Consider the following 24,207-nt stretch of genomic DNA (forward strand, 5'->3'; position numbering starts at 1 on the left):
GTCATTCTCTCTCTTTGGGCTTGAGTCGCGATGACCGTAGGCTTCACCCTTCTAACTCAAGTGAATCTCTCTCACCCTCTGTTATTCTCTCGGGTTCTCGGGTCCTCGGGTCTCTTTAAAACCCGCAAATCCCAACCCATCAGTAACTCCGTCTTCTTCACCCGAGATTTCAAATATTTCTCCCTGCCCTGCTCGATCGTTAATCACTTGTGTTTCCCCCCTCCACTGCTCCTACCAGCGTCGTCACAGAAGTGAAACTCATTCGAGATCAATCCTGTCCAGGCTCTGTGAGCCATTGTTGCCTCTTCCCCCTCTTTCCTAATGTTCCAAGGCTTCATCTGGAACAGTAGGGGCTTGAACTCCCCTTCTAAGCAAGCTTCTGTTCGTTCCAAGTTGCATCAGTCTCGGGCAAACTTCTGTTGCCTCCTTGAAACTCATATTAAAGAGCCAAACCATGCAAAAATTCTGCATTCTTTAGCCCCTGGCTGGTCTTTCCTCTCTAACTACTCTCATCACCCAAATGGTAGAATCTGGATTCTTTGGGACCCTTCAAAAATCTCTTTATCTCTTCTTTCTTCTTCCTCTCAGTTTATCCATCTTTCTTTCTCTGACTGCCTGGGTCATTTTTCCTTCTTCTTCACTGTGATTTATGCTCTCAACAGTCATGCTTTGCGAACTCCCCTGTGGTCAGATCTTCTTTGCATTGCTAGACAGCTTGGTGATTACCCTTAGGGCTTGGGGGGTGATTTTAATGTGATTAGATTCAGTCATGAAAAGAAGGGTGGTGATCACTTGGACTGAGAAGCTATCAACTCTTTCAATGAGTGTATTGAAGACATGGGTGTTAATGATCTAAGATGGACTGGGTTCCCTCTTACTTGGTGCAACAAAAGAGCAGGTCTTAATAGGATCTCTTGTAATCTCGACAGAGTTTTGGTCAATGAAAACTGGCTTTCAGCTTTTCCTTCTTCCCATGCCAATTTCGACAGTCCGGACATCTCTGACCACTCCCCCATTTCTCTAGCCATTCAGCCCTTCCCTTCATTTGGCCCTAAACCCTTTAAATACTTTGACATGTGGGCTTCTCACCCCACCTTCTTATCCACTGTTCTTCAAGCTTGGGAAGAACCTGTAAATACTTTTTCTTCCCCTCTCATTGCTTTTTCCAAAAAGCTCAAAAATGTCAAGATAGCTCTCAAGGACTAGAATGTCTCCACTTTTGGCAACATATCTCAGCAGGTTTTGGATTGCAAGGACAGACTTGGCTCTATTCAGATGCGACTACAAGCGGATCACTATAATGGTGGCCTAGCTGAGGAAGAAAAAGCTACTTCTCTCGAACTCTCTACCTTGCTAGCTCGTGAAGAGAGCTTTATGAAGCAGAAATCTAGAATCAAGTGGCTTGATCTGGGGGACTCTAATACTGCTTATTTTCACAGATCCCTGAGGGCCAAAGTTAATGCCAACTCCATTGTTCAGCACACAGCTCAAGATGGTTCTACTATCTCCTCTGTTAAAGAGATCAAAGATTTGGCTGTTCAGCACTTCAAGGGTCTCTTCACCAACTCTCATTTGGCTCTTCCTCCCTTCCCGAATGGCATGCTCAACAAATTCATCCCCCCGTCCCTTCATGATTCTTTGAGCTCCATTCCTAATGAAGATGAGATTGTGGCTGCCATCCATTCTCTTGAGGTGTCGGGTGCCCCAGGCCCTGATAGTTTTAGCATGGGGTTCTTCCTAGCTGCCTGGGACATAATCAAGATGGATCTTATTGCTGCTGTGGTCAGTTTCTTCTACAATCCTTATCAGGTCAAAGGCATTAATCACACTTTTCTTTGTCTCATCCCTAACAAGGATGGTGCTGCTGCTATGAATGATTTCAGGTCCATTGCTCTATGCAACCTTCTGTACAAATTCATTGCCAAGATCCTTGCTAGGCGGCTCAAAAGTGTGGTGGATATTCTTGTAATTGACAACCAATCGGCCTTCATTCCTGGAAGACACATCTCCAACAACATCCTCATTTGTCACGATATTGTCAGAGGTTTTGAGAGGAAAAATCACTCCCCTGCCATTCTCTTGAAGATTGATATTCACAAAGCCTTTGATTCTTTAAGATGGGATTTCATAAGTCAGGTGATGACTAAGATGGGGTTCCCTTGTATCTTTGTAAACTGGATTCAGCCTTGCATCTCTTCCCCAAAGTTCTCTGTGCTTGTTAATGGCAGCCCGACAAGTTACTTTGATGCCTCTATGGGAATTAGGCAAGGCTGTCCTCTGTCTCCTTATCTGTTTACTTTGGCTTTGGAAGCTCTCTCCAGGGATATCCAACTCTGTACTGATCAGCAGTGGATTGCGCCTATGCCTAAGTGTAAAGCTCTCAATCTCTCTCACCTGGCCTTTGCGGATGACCTAATGATCTTCTCAATGGCTTCCATCGCCTCTCTGGAGTCTATTATGCTTTGCTTGCAGCACTTCCATGAGATTTCGGGCCTTCGCATCAACCCCTCAAAGTCTCTTATATTCTTTGCAAGGGTCTCTGAGATGGATAAGGCTCCTTTTCTTACCAGATCTGGGTTCCAAGAAGGCCACTTGCTTGTCAAATATTTGGGGCTTCCTTTGATTCCTGCCAGGCTTTCAGCTCATCATTGCACCCCAATGCTCGATCTCATCCGCAAAAGGCTTCTGTTATGGAAAGGCAAGCTTCTCTCCTATGCAGGACGGTTAGTTCTTATCAGATCAGTCCTGGAATCCTCTTACATCTACTGGTCTGGAATCTATGGGTTGCCTCAAGCTACTATAAAGTCTTTGGAATCTTTGCTGGCTTCTTTCCTTTAGAAGGGTAATGAGACTTACAAATTTCTTCATCCTCTTCCCTGGGCTGCAGTCTGTCTACCGAAGAATGAAGGAGGCTTGGGCATCAGAAGAATCAAAGAAGTGAACTTGGCGGGTATCTGCAAGTTAATCTGGAAGATTACCTCTAAGCAAAAGAGCATTTGGGTGGACTAGATTTACTCAGGGTACCTTCGGCATGATTCCATTTGGACAGCCTCCCTGTCGGTGGATTCTTCTTGGATTTGGAGAAAAATTTTAGACTCCCGACACCTGGTCAAACATGTCATCAAATCTCAGACTGGGGATGGGCTCTCTTCCTATCTTTGGCTGGATCATTGGCACCCGAGGGGAATTCTCCTCCCTCTGATTACTCCTTGGACTATTTATGCTTCGGGCCTCCACAGGCTCTCTTTGGTGGCTGACATCCTTCATCAGTCCGACTGGGCCCCCCCTCCTACTTCCTCTCAGGACCTTGCCTCCATCTGGAATGACCTCGCCTCCATCTCCAGGAGGCCTTTTGACAATCAGGACTGTGTAAACTGGATGGCAAACAGCCCTCCGCTCTTCTCCTCCAAATCTGCATGGGACATCATTCGGCACAAGGGTCCTCTAGTCTCTTGGAGAGAGTTGCTTTGGTTCAAGCACCATATCCCTAGGCACTGCTTCACTGTCTGGAGGATCTTCAACAATTGTCTCCCAACTCAAGCTTTTCTCCGGCACCGCCACATCCCGATCTCCCCCTCTTGTTGCCTATGCTGGACCAACATAGAAGACACGGATCACCTCTTCTTTGAGTGTCCTACTGCAACAGCGATATGGAAAGGAATCTTGCTTAAATGTTGGCCTACTCCCAGAAGAATCCTTCCCTTCTCCAGGGAATAGATTTGGATTGACATGACTTTCTCTGGTCGCTCTTTATGTGAGACTGTTGGGAAGCTTGCTTTTTGTGCTACCTTGAACCACATTTGGATGGAGCGTAATATAAGGAAATGAACCTCCAACTCTAGATCTTACTGGCAGATTTGGGATTCCATTTCTTTTGAAATTATGGCGAAGTTATCGTCTGCTCCTCCTTCTCTTTGTACTGACACCCCAAGGAACAGGCTTATTGTTGAGTCCTGGGGTCTCTCTTCTGTCTCTCTTGTTTCCCCCAGCCCGTAAAGCTGAGGCTCGGGGCCTTTCTTATTTTTCGTTTTGTTGCTCCCCTTTGAGGGCACTGTTTTTCTTTTTTCCTTCTTGGTAATGAATTTCTTATTCACCCAAAAAAAAAAACTAGATTTTCGGCGGTAGGTGAAATTTTTAACTTTCTAACGCTAGGGTTTTCCTCAAATCTAAAATATTCATAAATCATAATATGGTAAAACATTGCTAAAAACCAAAAGTGCGGTAACACATTCATTTGTTTTGATGTCTAAAAAAATGTTTTCAAAAGGAACCAAGGGCTTTTTGCGCGAATGCTGTCAAAATCGCTTTGAATCAAAAATATTTTTTTAGATACCAAAACAAATGATTATTTTACTGCACTTTTGGTTTTTAGCAATGTTTTACCATATTAAGACTTATGAAAATTTTAGATTTGAGAAAACCTTAGCATTTCAAAGTTGAAAATTGCACCTACCGCCAAAAATCCAGTTTTTGTTCTTAACTGGGGGGTTGAGTTTTTATCCTTTTGGAATTTTATTTTTTAACTATTTTTATTGGATTCAGATAGGGGGTATTTGCTTATTTATGAATATTATTAAGTAAATGAAATAATTTCATTTACTTAAATGATATTCGGTATAAATAAGTGTTTGTCCTGGTTCGAAGTCAAACTCCTATTTGGACTTTGATTTTTAAAAATTTGATAGTGTCATTGGGTTGAAATGGCCCAAAAAAGCTATATACCAAGTTTCATGACCTAACCAGGACAAAAATCCACCGAAAACATGGAACAAGTTCACCAGCTATCTCGGTCCAACTCGATTTTCTGCCTGGCTGAGTTGGGTCCCGAAACCGAGACCTTGAACAGTGCCGATAGCTAGCAGTCTGTTTTGTATTCTTTTTATTTTCCTGTTTTACCCCTATGTTTAGTTAGGGTTATTTCATTATAAATAAAAAGTGTTGAGTGGAGATATTGGTCGACTCACATTCTCTTCAAGTCAACTCTCTTCTCTGCCTCTTTTTCCCTCTTTCTTCTTTCTTCATTCTCATTATTATTGGCCACATCAGATTTGTCTTTTCTCTGTAGAATCAAATCTCAGTTGCAGGTTTTGGTTTCATATACTCCCTTCGATTATGGAGTTACATGAGGTTTTCTAACCATAATCCTAAGGTGATTAGAATACCCCATTTGTTTTGTTCAGGGCAGAATGTTATTTAGACTCCTACAGGGCAAGAGTAATAGCTCATGGAGCTCTAGCAGATCCATTTATCACAGAGATACTACCCTCATATCTTTCAGATATTAGGAGCCTATGATTGATTCAGCACCACAGAGAAGATTATTGGTAACTGGGTTCCCCCCCTACCCACCTAAGGCCTTTGAAGAATTTAACTCAAAATCGATAAGCATTGGGAAATCTGGGGCCTCCTGGTATTGGAGCAGGAGGAGACAGTTGAGGTCTATAGTCTATTCTGGACCAATAGGAGAAGGTACTCAGCAAGAAATAAATAGAGCTTATTTCACATGACAGGATTTTTGAGTTGGCTACTAGGGATGGTCCCGCATCATTGTGTTGATGAGGATCTACAGAAGTGGCCATTGATATTTGTGGAAATCCTTATACCTATCAGACATTTGACACCCATAGTGAACTCCCATTCCAGTGGTTCTAAGGAGAGACAATGAGAAGAAGATGCCTTTGGAAAACAACGGTGATGAGACAGCAAATTCTTCCAAGCATTGCTTTTCCTTTCTGAGATCTAGTTCATTAGTTGTATGTTGTCGCTATGGTCCATTTTCTGTGGTGGGCTTTAATACTGTATTACTCCTCCCTTAATAAATATTATTGTAAGAGGGATATCTAGATGGGTTGGTATGGATTCCAGGCAGACCTTTCTCTACCATGTCGCATGTCAGGAATGTAATCGGAGTAGAACTCAGAGTCTACAGCTCACATGTCAAGTTTCATTACAATCAGAGTTGACCAAGTGGGAAAATCAAGTATTGAAAAATTAAGATCAACAGAGGTTGCATGCCAAAAAATGGATGCCCAACAAATACAGGGACACATGGAAACACATGGGGTATTTGATTCAATTCGAGTCTCAAGATTTGACGTGTAGCCCATCCAAACCATTCCCTAGATATCAAACAGTCGGGATGGCAACATCCCTCCACATGGCAGAAATAGATGGCCCACTTAGAAAACCTCTCTAAGCAGGCCAGCGTAGAGAATTTTTGCCAAAAGTATTGTTCACATACAAACTGGCAAATATAATATTTTCCCAACCAATTACAAAAAAATTAATTTTGACCCAAAATCTTCACTCCAACCCAAAGAGTGAAACCTGAATGATAGGGTAATTTCTGGGTCTCTGATATTTTGGTGCAGAGCATTGATGTCTGGCAGAGTAGGGAACACTCAAGGGCGTAAAACAGAAGTGAGAAGAATTTTTTGATGAAGTCATTTTCCCAGGCTTTAATAGAGCTCGGCATAGTAGCTTTTCTTGATAAGTTGGTATACAAGTCTCAGGCCTTGGGGATATATGCCTATGCAAAAAGCATTCTTATCATACTCAGCAATTCAGTGAATAACTGAATTTCGTGCTTACTCACTGTCACTCTTCCTCTATGTTTTGAGCACTTAGCCTGCTCCAATGCTCAGTTGGGGAGATCCCAACTTCTCTCCCATTCACTTACAAGTTTGGAAAGAAGTAGAGAACCCCCACCCCCCGCCAACAAAAAAAAAAAAAAAAGAAGTAACATCACATGTCAAAGTTCAGTTAACCCAAAATCCTCTAAAACAATCAGATTGGCCAAGATAAAAAAGCATCAAGTTATCATCTTACACGTACCTAGAATTGAAGAAAGGTTTTTTTATGTGTTTCTCCAAAAGCTTTCTTGCATGCTCCCGAACCTAAAGATCAATAGATGAGAAGGTATTAGAAAGAACATAAAGGAACAAGAATAGGTGGCAGTAGTACAAAATTTTTCGAGTCAAAATTACTTATCAGTTTAACGGGTAGAGAGTAGAAGCACATAGACACGTAGTAAATGAACAAATGTATTATTGACGCATCCGAAGGGTTACAGGGGCTGCACAAAGGCTGGTGGCAGTCATCTCTGGCTATTTATTAGGGATAGCAACAGGACAGGTTTGCACAAGTTTGACTAACTCAAACCATACCTGAACTGCAACCAGGGTAGACCAAGGCAGGATGGACCAAAAACCAAACCAAGTTGGGACACGACAGGAGAAATATGGACAAGACCTGGTCAGGGATTCACCGAATGAAAACCAAAACCAAAATAGGCTTTTGCAAAACCTACAAACGAGTGGGAGCCACTTCTGTTATCTTTCTTTACTTCAGTAAATAAGGGGTCCTGTCATCCCCTTGTTGCTATGCTACTTCTTGTATTTTCTCGTTTGACTCAGTTCTAGTAAAGTTGTTACAAATTAAACCCCGCCCCCTCCAAAAACAAAAAAAACAAAAAAAAAAGAAAGGAAACCATGCTTACTTATGAAGTAAGGACATTAAAACAGATTGTCAGATTTAAAATAATAAAAAAAAAAAAAAACGAAGACAAATGATACAGTTCAAAAGAACAAGAAGGCCAGCAGCAAACCAGGTCATCAAACTGGACCAAGAATGGATAAATATGTTTAATTTTAAGTTTCCAAAGGGTTACATGGGCCATGGGCTTAATCTTTTGGGTTTATTATTGTAATGGGCCAATTCTAAAAGCCCAAATATTAGGAATTCAAGTCCTATACGGGATTAAATAGTTAGTTTCTAATTTGTAGTAGTCTAGAAGCTTTCTATTTTGTTTTCTCTAGAACACTCTTGCTTGTGCATGAAGAGTTACTATTTTCTTACAAAATTGTAAAGTTATAAATAAAGGAGTAGGGGGATCATCCTACCCCAACGATTTTGCCAAAAAACTATAGCTCTTTGTTGTGATTTGCCGTGAGATGCAATGGCACCCTTTGTGGGATGCTATAGTAGCTTGGTGGGGTGCCAGGTTGGACTGGTGAGATGCTAATCAAGTTTAGCGTGGGAAGCCTTGTTCATATCCTTCTTCATCTATCTTTCCCTTCTTTCATTCAATCCGTCTTTTCCACACCCCCTTCGACGTCCTCCTGCCATACCCTCCCCCCCCCCCTTCTACCTACCCCCTTTCGTACCTCCTTCCATTCCTAGGGTAAATAAGCTTACCTTTCTTACGATTCTGCATAGTGAGAGGCATATCCATGACCACTAATCTATGTTGTGTGGTTAGGCTCTCCCTAGGTATAACCTTACAGTCCTTCTATCAAACCTTCTAGTTAAGAAGAAATCTATTTGGCTACTATGATGCCCACTCTTAGAGGTAACTAAATGGTCCTCACTTTTTCAAAGTAAGCATTTACAATGGGTACATCATAAATCACAACAAAATCTAAAACTGAAATCCCCCACTCATTCCTCTCTCTGAAACCATATCCTTCATGTAGACCTTCATAGCCTCTATGACCTTTCCCAACATGTCTATTCAGATTAACCCTTGTAATAATCTTTTCTCCTTGACTAAAACCTTGTACTAATCCATCCATGTGTGCCCAAAATTATAGCTTACTACTTTCATCCAATCCTACTTGAGGTATGTAAATGCTAATTATATTGAAAACCTCTTTCTCCAACACAAGCTTGATGGATATAATCCTATTTCCAAATCTTTTAACATCCACCAAATCATTCTTTATATCTTTATCTACTACTAGCCCCCTCCACTTTATTACTTTTATCCCCCGTAACAAAGTTTAAAGTCATCCAACTCGTTAGTTTTTTTACCCTTCCATCTAGTCTCTTAAATACAGGTTATGTTAATCCTTCTTCTCCTCATAACATCTATCAATCTAGACTCTTACCTGTTATCAAATATCGGTTTAGTTCGAAAACTAAAATAACTAAGGGTTTATTTCATGGTTAAGCAAAATGGTCAATTCGGTGAAGTAATAGCCCAAAATTAGTAGTACAGGAAAATTTTAGGCTTAGTGGGATATGAGATTGGCACAAATGGCTGAAACTCAAAACTGCAAAGAGAAGGAGGTGGCTGAAACAGAAATACCAGATATAGGTATTCAGTTTTGTAAGAAAGCCAGAAAGGACTGTTACTGGGTTATGAAGGGTGTGAGTAACTTGGAAGCAATTTCTCTGCAGTATGTGTGTCTATGGTGAAACAGATTAACTGGCCAGGTGAAATTTTGGGTAGGACTAATGGACTGGCGTTTGGTGATTTTGGTCTATGGTTGGAGGTAATAAAAACAGCTGAAGATGAGGTTTTTCAAGAAGAGTTATGATGCAAATTGGTACAAGTTGCAGAAACTCTGACCAATTACAGAAAACAGAGCAGCAAAGAATAGAAACAATGGAGAACAGACAGAGGGATAATGTTATCAGGGTTCCAGAGATTCCCAGTAAAGGGAAACATTGCATCTCCAACCTATTGGCAGTAGCGAAATCTAATTTTATTTTGTTCTTAAAGAGAGGAGACACATTCATCGGTTCTGCTTTGTGGTCCTTACCACCACTCCTATAGCTTGAATTAGAAGATTGGGGGGGAAGCAAGACTCAAAGAATCATCTTGGATCATGTCCTTTTGACGCAGAAGCAGCGTATGGCCAAACATTTAAAATGTCACATAACAATGCTTAGGATTTCAATGAATCATCTTGGATCATGTCCTTTTGACCTGAATATTGGAGGTTTATTCTCACTTCATGGAGATTCTAGAAAAATTCATTGATCTTGTTGGTCCATACCAGGATTTCCACAAAAAATTTCTCTAATATGATTCAGGGCTTGCTACTGTTCATTAGTGGAAATATCTAGAAGCCAAATACTATTTTATCTGTTTGGCGGGAATTTGAGTACTTAATCTGTTTGGATTTGGGGATTCCTAACACTAGCTTGCATCACTTTGCCAGGAACTCTTCTTTATATCTCGGGCGTTTGAAAAACAAACCTAAACATGATACCTCAACTATGAAACCTTAAATGAAGAATTGAAATATAAACCATATTTGCACCTGGTGAATCGGATTCTCAATGAAAAACTCAGAGGAACCCTAAACCCTGCTTAAACTGTATACACAAATCCAAGCAATATCTGGAATCGGTGAATCTCATTGAGAGCAAAACATCAGACAAAGGAATAAGTTACCAGAAAACTAAGAAAATCAAAAGAAATAGGAAAATTTGCCATCCTGGGTGCTACTTTCGAAAATCACTTACCTGGATGACCCAAAGCTTTCCCCCCCCCCCCCCAAAAAAAAAAAAGCATAAACGTATAGAAAATAAGAATAGTGAGAAGGGGTTGCATATAATCTCAAGATTCTTCGATCTATGGGTCTTGCCATGTATTAGTCTATCAGAGACTAAATGAAAGAGGTCCAAGTAAGAGCTAACAGAAAAATTAAACTTGATACAAAAATAATTAGATATTTAAATAAACCAAACATTTAAAGAAAAATAAAACAGAAGAGAGACCAAAGAAAACAAATCATAACAAAAGTGAGAAAAGATTGGGTACCACAAATAAAACCGAATTTTAAAACAATAAATTGCTAAAGAAGCATACATTGTTCTCCATGGAGCAAAGTGCAAATCTCCAGCCTTCATTTTCATTAAGATTACACAAGATGGCATCTATCCACTCACTCTTGCCTGAATTGGGAACCCCAGTCACTATAGTCAGCTCTCCCGGCATAATCTGCACATGACAAAGCATTCAAAAACTATGATTAAAATGTATCCCTCCAACTAGTAAATTGTAATACATGAACTCGTTATTTAGCATTGCATGCGTGCAGTATTGCATGTGCGGTTCAAATGACTTCACCATCCTACTCTGAGCCCAAGCAAATGAGCTAGCACTCGTCTGCAAGCATTTACCCGCCATTAAAACTTAAATGTAGGTTCCCCATATCTCTCGGTTACAAGAACCATATTTTGAGAGAGATCAATGAATATGCTCATATAATGATGCTGAGTAAATCTAACATCTGGTATACAGCTCCCCACCCCCATTGAATATTCTATTTTTATACCTTTAGTAATAGAATTTACAAAAACCACAAAATATACTAGATACGGGGAATATATAAGAGAAGATACATTTTCAAATCCCTCAGACTTCACACAATGTACTGTTTATTTATGATAAAATAAATCAATAAATAAATAAATAAATATATATATATTTGCACAAAAAAGTACAGATGAATCCACATCTATAATCAACAGTACGCATAAACTGATTATACAGGATTTTTTTGGGTGAATAATATATGGGAAAAATATCTCTACTCGGTGTTTCCTACGGCATCAAGTATGGGCCAATGGGTGAGCACGCTTGGGTATCTACCCAGGGGGTAGAGGCGTCATTTCACAGTGCCCTGTGAGATGGCGTAGGAAACACCACCAAGTAGAGATCTTTTCCCCATAATATATATATTACCAAAGAAGAAGAGAAAACAGGGACCCCCAAGGGGGCAAGAGAGAAAACAATGCTACATACAAGAGCAGCACCCCTCAAAGGGATGGGGTGAGAAAAGTAGAGAAAAGACCCCAGGATATAACAATATGCTTGTTCCTTAAGGAGGTGATACAAGTAGAGGAGGGTCTAGGAATTTTGCTACTGACTTAAAAAAAGATGGAATCCCAAATCTGACGAGGAGATCTAAAGTTGGAGGTCCATCTCCTGAGGTTGCACTCCATCTAGATGACGTATATGGTCGCTCCAAAAGCAAGCTTCCCAATCATATCACAGACCGAATTTCCAGCAAAGGACATGTCCATCCATAACCATTCTCTGTTAATAGGAAGAATTCTTCTTCTCCTAGGCCAGCATCTTTCGAGGACACTTATCCAAACGGATGAGGAGAAGGGGCAATCAAAGAAGAGGTGATCAACATCTTCCGTGGCATTTGGACAAAAACAGCATGAAGCAGACACAGGCATATGCTGGTGAAGGAGAAATGATTGAGTTGGTAGGTAATAAGTGAGAGCTCTCCAAACACAAAAACTGTGGCAGGGAATATGACCTTTAAACCAAACAAGGTTTCTCCAAAGGCATATGTGGCCCCGAGATTTGACCAGGTCCCAAGAGGATTTGGAGCTGAAGATGCCTATAGAAAGGGGGGGGGGGGGGCAAACAACAATGTCTCCATAACCAGGACTTCTAGGAATGGAAGGCAGAGCACTATAAATTTCAGCAAGGAGGGGGGAGGGGAGGTGGATCCAGCCATCCTGGCACAAGACATACACTACTAAAGAGTTCCTACGGAGGCCTACTCTGTGGATCTCTCTGGAGACGACTATGGGGAGGAGGATTCCCATAGGGTGCCAATGGTCTAACCACAGTTTCGGAGAAGAATCATCATCAATTTTGCAAATTGCAGTCCCAAGAGCTAAAGGTCTGATGCTGAGGATTTTTCTCCATACCCATGAAGCATCCAGACAGGTAGAAACCGTCCAAATAGAGTCATTTTTAAGAAGACCCACATATATCCAATCAACCCAAATACTTTTTTTCCTGGCAGCAAATCTTCCAGATCAATTTGAGAATTCAAACCGAATTTGCCTCTTCGATTCTTCGCAAACCACGACCTCCCTCTGATTTAGGAACACAAACAGATGCCCAATTTTTAGGATGAAGGAAACCAGATGATTCTTTTCCTTTCCATACGAAAAAAAAAAACATATACGAGCTTTAATTTCCTTGATGGTGGATTGAGGTAGCCCAAAGATACTAGACCAGTAAATATGTGAGGAGTGCAGGACCGGTCTAATAAACTCCAGGCACCCTGCATAGGATTACATTTTATTTGTTGTAATATGAGTATAAGGGTAGATTTGTCCTATTAGGGCACTCTTGTATTTGTGCTCTATTCTCATCTATTATAAACAACGAAGGATTCCTGTCAATATTAACAAGCCAATTATTCCCCAGCAATCATCATTGTATCAAAGCGGGGATACGGTTACCAACGTATGGCCGGAGATAACTTCCACTTTCGATTTTTTTTTTTTGGTTAACTTATTGTTACAATCTCTTCACCGTGCAGTCATGCAATGGTTCAGCCACTGGTCACGGTTTCTCTTCACTGTAGCATGCATTAACTGGAACCAAAGTGATGCAGATTCATCACCAAAATAAGCTTGTTTTATTAGGAATAAGTCTAGGGTTGGGTTATATATAGATATATGTTGCGCCTTTGATCCCATGGGTTTTCAATGTACTAGGACACTTTTATGGACCTAAAGTAGGGGTACATAGGTTGCATATGGGATTAGATCTATACTTAGTTTATTTTCATATTTTAGTGTTTTAAATTGGACCAGTGGTTCAACACTAATCCCACCAGCCTTGATCAAACACAAGACAATCTCCAAGGGAGAGAAAAAGTTACAGAGCAGCTTGAGCAGAATTTTCTAAAAACAGTGAGATAAAGAGGAGCCCCATGGTTAGCTTTATTTATATTGGCCAAAGTCCTAAATTCCTATGCAGCCTAGGAATAGGAATCTTAGGCTGTGTCTAAATACAAAACACTCCCTCTCTAAAATTCGCGGAGAAATGTGGACCTTAAGATATAACTTATGTTAAAAGATTCTATTCTAAAAGAGTATTCTAAAATCACTTACATTGGACCAGTGGTTCAACAAGTTCAATTTAAAACACTAAAATATGAAAATAAACTAAGTATAGAGCTAATCCCGTACGCAACCTATGTACCCCCACTTTAGGTCCATAAAAGTGACCTAGTGCAGTGAAAACCCATGGGATCAAACGCCCAACATGTATATAACCCAGCCCTAGACTCATTCCTAATAAAACAAGCTTATTTCAGTAATGAATCTGCATCACGAAGGAGTGAGTCTTGAGACTCATGGTGATTTCCCTTCGTTCCCTATGAGCTCTATCAAATTGGATGGGAGCAATATTTGATGTGTCTCGATCATGTTACCTATCCATTGACTCCCGTGGGTATATCGGGTACCTTACAAGTGAAACCAAGAAGCCTACTACTGCTGGTCCATCTCAGAAAAAATGGAGTTCGGATAACTCATTGGTAATGTCATTCCTCATCAATTCTATGCAACCTCATATTGCACGGGGGTATCTACTGTTGGATAGTGCTGCAAAGATTTGGAAAGCTACCCAAGAGATATTCCTAGGTTGGGAATGATGCTCAGGTCTATGAGTTGCACAATAAGATTTATGAAACCAAACAGAAAGACATGACTCTGTCGAAGTACTATTCAGAGTTACAGGTCTGTGGTAGGAGTTAGATTTTTATGAGGACTTTCAGGCTACCTGTTCTACAAAAGCTGCCAAATTCAAGAAGCGTGAGGATAAGCTCGGGGTACATGATTTTTTGGCTGGTTTTAATATTGAGTATGCCGAGATTCGTGCTCAGGCACTTAACCGTGATCCATTCCCGACCCTAGAGCAATCCTATTCTCTGATTCAGCTGGAGGACAGTCGTCGTACTACAATGTTGTAGCCCATATCACAGGAGCGTTCGGCTCTATACTCTAGGGTTGGTTCTCAGCCTCAGGGTGGTTTTACGCGCTCCAGTGATCGTCCTACTTCTGAAAGGGTCCACCTCACATGGTCATTGTCGTGGTCGTCCTAGCCAGGCTCACACTCACCACATTGCAACGTCTGACTCTACATCTGCCAACATTGGTTCCTCCCTCTCCCAAGATGAGATGCTTACTCTCCGGTGTCTGATGACCAAGTTGGAGCTTCACCACCATCTGCATCTACATTTTCCTTGGTCACTTCTGACTCAAACCTTGCTAATTTAGGAATCCCCTTCGGTGGTCATTGTGCCTCAGTCATATCCCATGCTTGGATAAAGGACTCAAGTGCCACTGACCATATGGCTGGCTCTTCTAGTTTGTTCTTTCAATACTCTCCTTGTTTAAGAAAAGACAGAGCTTGGGTTGCTGATGGTTCCTTCTCCTCTGAATCCGAAAAGGGTTTTATTCGTTGTTCTCTCCTATTATCTAAGCCAAACTGCCGCACACTACCTAACTAATGTGGGACTAAACTGCCCTCCCATTCATTGCCATGAAATGCTTTCATTGCATCAAATCCCCCCAACTTTGAGCCATAGCCCCCACATTGCCGGTGCACGGATAACCCGCTTTGATACCACTAAATGGTGTCCAACCCAAAAGCCTAAGCTTTAGGATGGAGAGGTCCTTCACAAGTTCATAAGACAAATTGTCGCACACTACATCACTACCCGACCGATGTGGGACTAAACTCCCCTCCCATTCTTGGCCATTTAACGCAAACACTATATCACACACCAATCCACATTATTTCAATGTTTCTTTTTTCATCTTTTTATTGTACAACACTTACCTTTGGAGCACCATCAAAACAATCTGGACAGGTACATCCCATGAATGATTGATGTGGGAGCATGATCACCACCACTGGATGTGGTTTGATACCCAATGTTGGGTCTTTGATTTGTATTTTGTACTTTCAAGGTACTATAATAATTTAGACTTAGTTATATAGAGCAGTTTTTGAATTTGGTGGAGTCTTTTCTTTATACTTATGTCATTTTTTATTAGATAGGGATGAATACAACAACTCAGCCTTATCCAAACTAAATGGGGTAGGCTACATGGATCCAAGTGAAGACAAGATAAAAAGATAAAAGAAAAGAAACGGAACACCACCACAACAACAACAAAACAGACTTAAACAAGCTAACTGTGGTCGGCTACGCAGATCCTTTCCCTCCAATCAGCCCTATTCGACGACATACTTGAAACAAGAACTAAACTATGCATGTCTTTCCTCACCACTTATCCTAGGGTCATTTTAGGCCTGCCCCTAATTCTTTTAGAACCTTCAATCAGAATCAGGTCACTCCTCCAAACAGGAGCATCCGAAGGCCTCCGTTGAACATGGCCATGCCACCTCAGGCGACTTTCTCGTAGCTTATTTTGAATTGGCGCTACACCCAAACCAGATCTAATAATATCATTCCTTATTTTATCCTTCCTAGTCTTGCCACTCATCCATCTCAACATCCTCATCTCTGCTACACTTAGCTTATCTATATGACACTTCTTGACAGCCCAACACTCCACGCCATTCATCATAGTTGGTCTTATGACTGACCTGTAAAATTTTACTTTAAGCTTTAATGGAATTTCGTTGATCTCATACCACTCCGGAAGCACCTCTCCAATTCATCCAACCTACTCTAATCCTCGGAGAACCATCATCTGCTATATCACCTTCCTTACTGATGATTGATCCTAGATACCTACAATGGTCATTTTGCGGGATCTCCATCTCATCAACTTCTACCCCCTCATTATCCATCTCAGAGTTGATAAAGTTACAAACCATGTACTCCGCCTTCGTACTACTTATATTAAAACCTTTTGATTCCAAGGTTGATCTCCATAACTCCCATTTGGTATTAGATAGAGATGAATAAAGAATTTATTTTGTGAAGAGTTACCAAAGTGAGGGAAACTTCCTCCTCTCCTCTATATTAGACAGATCGATCTCTTTTCTCTCTCCGTATTGATCTGGTCTCATTTCTTCTCTCTTTCTCTCCCTCCTCCATGCGGCTGTCTAATTCTCTTCCCTTTAGACAGCCTTGTTTTTCTCTCTTCTCCCTCCTTTCTCTCTCCATCAAATCCCTCTTCTTCACTATCTTTTCTCTTCCTTCTTCTCTTCTTTATTTCCTTTTCTTTTCCCATTGCAGACTATAGGAATATACATAACCAGCAAGCTTCCAGCCCTTGATTCAACAAGAAATCTCATTTAGATCTAGGCCTGTGGTGCAGCTAATTGAATCATCGATTCCTAATCTGGGATTAAGATTGGCTGGCTGCATCAACGATCCAGGCTAAAATATCAATATAGGAAACCCTGGTTCCAACTCTTGGGTTGTAACCCTGTTATTTTATGGGTTATTGTAACTTGAAATCCATTCTTTTCGTTTGTAAGATAACTGTCATGAACTTAAACAAAGATTATTGTCGTTACCCAGCAGGGATCAAATCCACCTCCATTTTCTCTTCCCCCCCCCCCAAAAAAAAAAAAAATAAAGCTCTCACCTTAAAAAAATGTCCCTCCAACAGGCTCCGTTTGTTTGCAAGGGGAATTAAAGGGAAGGGAAGTGAAATTTGCATACTTAAAAAAAGAACTTTTTAATCATTACCCCATGTGACACCATGTGACAATATATCTAACTCCAAATCATTCCATGTTTGGTTATTAAATTTCACTTTACTTTGCATCCATTTCCCTTTGGTTTAAAATGTAAAATAAATATTACATGTAAAATGTATCTTTACTAGATATGGTAAGAAATTTAAGTAGTTCATACAATCACACGGGGTAATGATTACAAAAGTTTCTTTTTCAGGTTTGAAAAATTTCCCTTCCCTTCCCTTTAACTCCCCTTGCAACCAAATGGAGCCACTATGAATGACCTGTTTTCCTTTTCTCTTCCCCCTGTCAATCCCGAATTGTACCCACTCTACCGCTTAAGGAATCGATTCAAATAAGTTCACTACATTACCCTAGTCACTTATTGCCAGATTTTAAACATTTGGAAAGGAAGTGGGTCCTAATGAGAGGGTGATATTGGACAGGACATGAATGTCTAATGCTGCTTTAACTACCTCTCCTAAAAATTTGGGATTACAGTCATTAGGATGGACAGATATATCTTCTTAGTTAAATGAATTTCTTCCAGAAGAACAAAACCTTTTAGACCGTAACTGTTGAGAGATAGATATTCAAAATTCAGAGATCTGAACCAAATCTTAAAAGGTGAAAAATATAAACTACACAATTCTTACATTGTAAAATTGGTCCAGACTCTTCCATCCAGTCGAGACACCAAGCTCATATCCTCTACTGCAATGATAATAGCAATCAATCTCATCAAAGTAATCCCCGAAGCTGAATAAACCACGTATTGGATATAACTCCGCATTATCAATCACTGCCTTTAATTCGGCTGGCCCATAATACATGAGCACCTGTGAATATCAATTCTAAAACATGATCAAAAACAACAGACAAATGATGATAAATTCAGAATCAACCACGAGAATTCATACAAATAATGATTAAAGAACAGAGTAGCAAGGATTTCAAAGAATGTCACAGTCCTCAGCAAGTAACTCTACTATGCCTACACATATTCAATCAGCCTTTTTTTTTTCGCTCACTTCTATCCAAGAAACAACCAGAATGAAGTCATAGAACAAGAAAAATTAAATTAAAAACAGCAATAACAAAATAATTGAACACACCCAAAATTTAAAAATCCTGCCACAAAAATAATCTACAGTTGGACAGCCCATTATGCCAGGCTGGGCTGGGCTAAGCTGGATAGAATTCAACCCAGTCCCACTCAATTTTATGTCAGGTAGGCTTGGGGCAGGCAATGCCAGGTTGGACCCAGCTAATATCAGGCTAGGCTCATCAGCACCAACGAAGAACTTTATTTAATAAATAAAGAATTACAGAACGAAGAATGCTGAAACATGGTACCAGATAAGGTTTAACGTATCGGATCGTATTGTACCCATGGAAAGAGAACTCAGTCGAAACCACCGAGACGAGATGTGGATGGAGTTAAAAAAGGCATTGGTTTCGACCAGTTTCGAAAGGTTTTGACCTGTTTCGACCGAAACAACCCATATTTCGCAAGTTTCGACACTCATGCTCATCGAAACTTGAGGAAACCTAGCTCGAAACCAAGACAGACAGTTATTTATGCCAGAAACCAGGACAGACACTTATTTATGCGTAATATCATTTAAGTAATATTTTTATAAATAAGCAAATACCCCCTATTTGAATCCAATAAAAAATAGTTAAAAAATCAAATTCCAAAAGGATAAAAAGTCAACCCCTCAGTTCAAGAACAAAAACTAGATTTTCGGCAGTAGGTGCAATTTTCAACTTTCAAATGCCAGAGTTTTTCTCAAATCTAAAAATTCCATAAATCTTAATATGGTAAAACATTGCTAAAAACCAAAAGTGCAATAAAATATTCATTTGTTTCGATGTCTAAAAAAATATTTTCATTTAGAGCAATTTTAACAGCATTTGCACACACCAAATTAAGTTTGACCGGTACATAACTCCTTCAGTATAAATTAGATTTATGCAACTTGGATTTGATGGAAAGCTTTCAACTAGGGGTTAACTTTTATCCTTTTGGAATTTTATTTTTTAACTATTTTTATTGGATTCAAATAGGGGGTATTTGCTTATTTATGAATAATATCTTAAGTAAATGAAATATAAAAACATTTACATAAATGATATTTGGCATAAATAGAGTCTGTCTTGACACCTATGATTCTCAATACACTGTGCTTACACTAGTAAACTTGGGTCAAAAACCACAAGTACCAAAATTGAGTGTTTTTTTTTTGTGTGAAAATAGTTCATGCATTGTGTTTAGAATGTCAAAAATAGGCAGTATACAAAAAATCAGATTAAAAAAGAGCATTTTTGGGCCTCGAAACCACCAGCAAGAGTTAGCTGGGAAAAAATCAAAGGTTTTCGACCAATTTCGACCATATCTCGGTTTCTAGCTGGTTGAAACCCGAGTTGTAGAACCTTGATTGTACCGTATCAGCTGATACGTATCAGTATCAATCAGTATCAATACAATACCTGTTTTAAAAAAACTATCATACCATTTGGCCGATACGGCTCGCTACAGTTGATACCTATCAATACCTATCGACCCAACCATTAAGTCGGTCCTTAACTTTTTTGCTAAAACCCTTGTTATTAATACAGTTGATACGTATCGATACCTATCAACTTGGTCTGGTGGGGCTTCATAGTCTTATGTTTGATTGCAGTTCACATGTAAGGCAGGATACACAGATGCAACCCAAGATGGGGATCATGGTGCTCGCCCAAAGCCACGAGCATACAATCCGAAGGGTAACGTGGCCTCGATCCACATGACAGTGATGTACTTATGAGGGGCATGGGGTCACTGAGCATGAGTTCAGATCACGCTGGTGCTTCATCAGGCCATGGACAGTATGTTTCTTCAGGTGCTTCTTCAGGCTATGAACATGGGACTTCTTCGAGGTATGGACGTTATGGACATGTCAGGCACAACCACAACTCAATACTGTACCGACATTGGCCACTCCAGAGCAATACACATGATTCTACTATGAGTGGGAGACACATTACCATCACTATTTCGACTGGGGTCAGTATTGTGCATATGTTTGGTCTATGCACAACATCATCCTAGTTGCTCATCTGTCTGAAAACTCTTCCACAGCAGAGTTTAAACCAGCCCGAAACTCTTTATGGTATTAAACTATTACTACATGTAAGAAACCTCATCCTTTATAACAATTTCAATTGAATGCACTTGTCTCATGATACATTCTCTTTTCTAGTGTTAATACATGATACATGTTATATATTGCTTATTTCTAGTGTTTTTTGCTCCAAACATGTATTTGTATTTCCATGTGTATCTTTAGCGTATCTTGAGTATCTCTGATATGATACGATGTGATACATCTCTTAAAATCACCCTCCAATACAATACCCGATACCGATACTTAAAACCTTGGTAGCAGATGCCCCTTATATAAACCTTGAAAACAAGAAATCCAGCTACAACTCAAACTCCTCTAAAGGACTAATTAAGACTCTAACTACACCATTCAATTTAAACTGCGGAAAACAACTAAATCAAAAGAAAATAAAATTCTGCAACTAGAAAATGGTGAAGTCGCAATCCAACTAGGTTTTGCTGACATCACTATAACTATACTTTTATGGTTTGAATTGCTTCTGGAATGCTCAAGGAAGCAAAAGCAACTGTAGCTGTTATGATCTGGATAACAAACAGAAGAAATAGAAGTCTGCAACTGCAGGTGCTGGAACTCCTATTTCTTCTTGGAGTGAGCTATCGGCTCTTCACCCAGACCTGGAACACTTGAAAACTGGCTCGGAAGGCCAGGCAGACCCAAAACAACACTGTATATGCTGCAAATTTTGAGTGAGAAAAGTAGATCTGACTATGTTTTCCCCGACATTTGGAAAACTGCTTTTATCCCTAACATTTGGGAAAGACTCTTATGTCCCTACATCAAGCCCGAACTTACAAGGCTAATTAATCGTATTGTAATTGTAAGTTTGTGACAATACCTGATCTTAACAACCAGGATCTGTGTAGAGAAGAAGAAGAAGAAGAGAAGGAAAGAAGTAGAAAATAAGAAGAGAGGAGAAATCAAGAAAGAGAAAGAAGAAATAAAGCTCACAATTAGTTTAGTTTCTAAACAGTGGCCAGCATATGTATTTATAACTAATAAATTTGTAATTACAAACCAAGGACAGCTACACTTATGTGTAATTACACATAAGTCCCTGTTAAGAAAAGAACAAACTAAATACTTCCCTACACTAGACAAAAACTAATAAACAGCAACCACAACTAATAAACAAAGACCAACTAACACCTAGCAACATTAGCAACTAAACACAATAATCTTAACAGTTATAACTAAATTTTAAAGTATAACATTTAGGACAACTAATATGCTTTCGGTGGTACCAGCAAATACCAGAAAGAATGTCTATCCTAACAAATACATGGTGTTCATCTTGTGGGGCACATCCAAGAGATCATTCAGGCCAAAAATCATCCTGATTGGATGACCTTACCCTCCTAATCTATTGAATCTCTTTGGACAGCTTAAGGACATACTATAATTGATATGAAACACAAGAAGAATATTGTCTAAAACAGTTATAACTAAATTTTAAAGTATAACATTTAGGACAACTAATATGCTTTCGGTGGTACCAGCAAATACCAGAAAGAATTGTCTATCCTAACAAATACATGGTGTTCATCTTGTGGGGCACATCCAAGAGATCATTCAGGCCAAAAATCACCCTGATTGGATGACCTTACCCTCCTAATCTATTGAATCTCTTTGGACAGCTTAAGGATATACTATATTTGATATGAAACACAAGAAGAATATTGTCTAAATTATCCACTTTTTTTATTTATGTGGTATATTTTTGGACCAGTGCGACGATGATTTTATGACCAGGCCCATGTCTTTTTCATTGGATCAAGTTCATGCCACGAAATGCATGTACTTAACTCAAACTTCAATTCGGGCCCATGAAATAAGCTCTTGTTGGGCCCAACCAAATGAATCTTTGGATCATGTGGACCAAAAAGTACAAGCTCAGACTGAACTGGCCAATGCAGCAGAGCTAAACTACATGATTGTAACAATTGCAATATGTTGCCAAAAAAAATAGCAATATGCAGGATTTTTAAGCTAAACGAATATGAACAATCAACAAGAACAGTAGGTACAGCATACAGATTGCGGCATGAGTGGCACATTACTACCACAGGGATTGTTCAGCTGTCATTGTGGTCCCTCTGCCTAAATTAGATTTCATCAACCGAAAAAAGCAGAGATTAGTACAACACCTCATTTGCGTCTTTACAAACATCAGATTCATCTTTCTTTGGCCACCTGACTCGCCAGCACCTGCAAGGCCACTAAATCAAAGCATTAAAAGGACAATCTAAGGAATCCTGCAGAAACCAAAACTTAGAGAAGAACCAAATGGAGCTCTGGAATCAGGATGGAAACAAGTAACCTTTCTCTTCCAAGGCGCCGTGCAAGCTCTTCTGCCAAAGCTTGGCCAGGTGGATCAGCGTCAGTAGCGAGAATTATGCGAGATGCCTAAAAGGATACCAAACTCTCAGGACTATCATCATATCTACATGAACACAAGTTCCATATAGATGGACATATGTCATACCCACCTTGTCCAAGTACTCTTTGCAGTTCCACAAATACTGAAACTTTGTATCCTAGCTTCAAAGAAGAGGAACATAAGCATTAGATCCAGACTCTTGAGACAATAAAACATGTCAACAATCACAATGACAGAAAGGGGGGGGGGGGAATGGACCACATCATCTGTTAAACTACCAGATGAGCTCACCAACCATAATTACCGAAAAGGAAACATCAAAGCAGCTCTACACAATTAAGATAATCAGTGAAGATATTTACAGACCAAAGCCTTACACCAAGCACTTTATAAGCAACAGAATGATGTTCAGTAATTTGACTGTATTGAGCTCAGATATTAGAAGCTCATGCATTATAATTTATAAACGGGATCATGAAAAGGTTGACTACCCCAAATCTGCCTGTTGCAGTTGTAAGGTTAAGGTCAAAACTATTATCATTATGCCTATCATCAACCAAAAGCTACCCCTTGCACAGGATTTTCTCTGACTCTATCCCCTATACCATATTTTCTTTTTATCACACATTATGAAGATAGACAATGGGATCAGTATACTCTGAGAATGCAGCAAGATGTTTTCCCATTAGTTAATAGAAAACTGCCAAAATAAAAATAAAGAGCAAAACTTTATTAACCACTTCCTTGAACCCTAAGAGTTTCAAGCACTAAAACAACAGATGGTCAAAACAATGGGAAATGTTCCAACAAAAACTAAAACAATAAGGATTATATCCGCCAGATTGTTTAAGTAGCTTTTTTATGACAAAAATATGGTACATGCAGCTGTACGGATTAGTATTGTTGCATTCACATTTTCTGTTGCTATTATCATTCCAATTAGCTGCTGATTATTGAATCTGAAGTCATTAACAGTAGCCAATGTGCACGTGCAAAAGCACATGTTGGGTCCCTAGTCAAAGTAGGGGGGAGGGAGTGTGTTGGGTCATGGATGCGTAGTCTTTTATGAATTTCTTACGTACCAAACTAACACAATTGAATAATCAATCAATCTAAGAAACTATTTTATCACAGCCAATTAAATTGCTTGTTTTACTAATATTATTATTATACAGATACATAGAGAGACAACGGTAAAGGTTGCTCCATTGTGACCAAGTGGTCACAGGTTCAAGTCTGGAAACAGCCTCTTTGTGAAAGCAAGAGTAAGGCGGCATACATCATGACCCTCTCCGTGGGAGGCTCATGCATTGGGTACGCCCTTTTTTTTAATGTAGAGAGACAGAGAGAGACTATTCATAACATTTTTGTTGGAAATTTATTGTTAAACCTTGAACTTTATGTTGTTGTTAACTTGTTATAGGGTTTTCTATTTT

At 39.7% G+C, this 24,207-nt stretch overlaps 1 protein-coding gene across 2 annotated transcripts in view; it reads right to left on the reverse strand.

The window, feature by feature from the left end:
- The window catches only part of LOC122650131 (twinkle homolog protein, chloroplastic/mitochondrial), a 71,150-nt gene that overhangs the window by 21,202 nt on the left and 25,741 nt on the right, over positions 1-24,207 (reverse strand). For both annotated transcript variants that reach the window (XM_043843447.1, XM_043843446.1), the window contains 6 exons: positions 22,881-22,928; positions 22,712-22,797; positions 22,539-22,599; positions 17,878-18,060; positions 10,601-10,732; positions 6,835-6,896 (listed from right to left, as the gene is read on the reverse strand). In XM_043843447.1, coding sequence (XP_043699382.1) covers positions 6,835-6,896; positions 10,601-10,732; positions 17,878-18,060; positions 22,539-22,599; positions 22,712-22,797; positions 22,881-22,928 — 572 coding nt within the window. The remainder of the gene's footprint in view (positions 1-6,834; positions 6,897-10,600; positions 10,733-17,877; positions 18,061-22,538; positions 22,600-22,711; positions 22,798-22,880; positions 22,929-24,207) is intronic.

The sequence above is a fragment of the Telopea speciosissima genome, chromosome 2, assembly GCF_018873765.1.
Source record: "Telopea speciosissima isolate NSW1024214 ecotype Mountain lineage chromosome 2, Tspe_v1, whole genome shotgun sequence".
Taxonomy (NCBI): Eukaryota; Viridiplantae; Streptophyta; class Magnoliopsida; order Proteales; family Proteaceae; genus Telopea; species Telopea speciosissima.